The sequence below is a fragment of the Sorex araneus genome, chromosome 2 (genome assembly GCF_027595985.1).
Source record: "Sorex araneus isolate mSorAra2 chromosome 2, mSorAra2.pri, whole genome shotgun sequence".
In the NCBI taxonomy this organism is placed as follows: Eukaryota; Metazoa; Chordata; class Mammalia; order Eulipotyphla; family Soricidae; genus Sorex; species Sorex araneus.
In genome coordinates, this window is record NC_073303.1 from 262,946,305 (window position 1) to 262,947,228 (window position 924).

At 66.1% G+C, this 924-nt stretch overlaps 1 protein-coding gene across 1 annotated transcript; it reads left to right on the plus strand.

Moving 5' to 3' along the window:
* LOC129401853 (olfactory receptor 1019-like) lies at positions 1-924 on the plus strand. The gene has a single exon (XM_055124762.1). It carries the CDS (start codon positions 1-3, stop codon positions 922-924), a length of 924 nt encoding a protein of 307 aa, XP_054980737.1.

The following is a 924-nucleotide window of genomic DNA, read 5'->3' on the forward strand; positions in this document are numbered from 1 at the left end:
ATGGGCAACGGGAGCGCTGTGACCGCCTTTGTGCTCAAGGGCTTCTCCGATGACCCCAGGCTGCGGCTGGCCAGTGCCGCCTGCTTCCTGCCCATCTACCTGTTTGCCCTGCTGGGCAACGCCTTGGTCATCGCGGCCGTGAGCCGGGACGGCCGCCTGCACACGCCCATGTACTTCTTCCTGAAGAACCTGTCCTTTCTGGACATGTGCTACACCTCGGTCACCCTCCCCAGGGCCATCGCCAGCGGCCTCTCGGGCTCCGAGCGGATCTCCTTGGCTGAGTGCGTGGCTCAGCTCTTCCTGTTCGTCACGCTCTGTGCGTCCGAGTGCTTCCTCCTGACGGCCATGGCCTACGACCGCTGCGTGGCCATCCAGAGGCCGCTGCACTACGGGGTCCTGATGGGCAGGCGGCGCTGTGTCCTGCTGGTCCTGGTGGCCTGGCTGGCCGGGGCGCTGTATGCCGCCTTCCACACCAACAACACGCTCTCCCTGCCCTTCTGTGGGCCCAACATCATCGAGCACTTCTTCTGCGACAGCTCCCCGGTCATGCGCCTGTCCTGCGTCGACCCCCGCAGCCACGAGGAGGTGGGGTTTGTGGTGGGGGGCTGCGTCATCCTCAGCGCCTTCGCCCTCACGGTCCTCTCCTACGTGCTCATCCTGTCCACCATCGCCCGGATGCCGTCGGCGGGCGGCCGCCAGAAGGCCTTCTCCACCTGCTCCTCCCACCTGGCCACCGTCCTTCTCTTCTACGTCACCGGGAGCTTCGCCTACCTGAGCCCCACGGCCCAGTACTCCCCCACACAGGGCCGCCTGGTGTCCGTGTTCTACTCTGTCCTCACGCCCAGCCTGAACCCCATCGTCTACTGCCTGAGGAACCGGGACATGCAGGCCGCCCTGAGGAAGCTCTTCGTCCCGTCCCAGTAG

Excerpts from the sequence above, each read along its gene's own strand:
- LOC129401853 (XM_055124762.1), top strand. The coding sequence starts at position 1 with ATGGGCAACGGGAGCGCTGTGACCGCCTTTGTGCTCAAGGGCTTCTCC.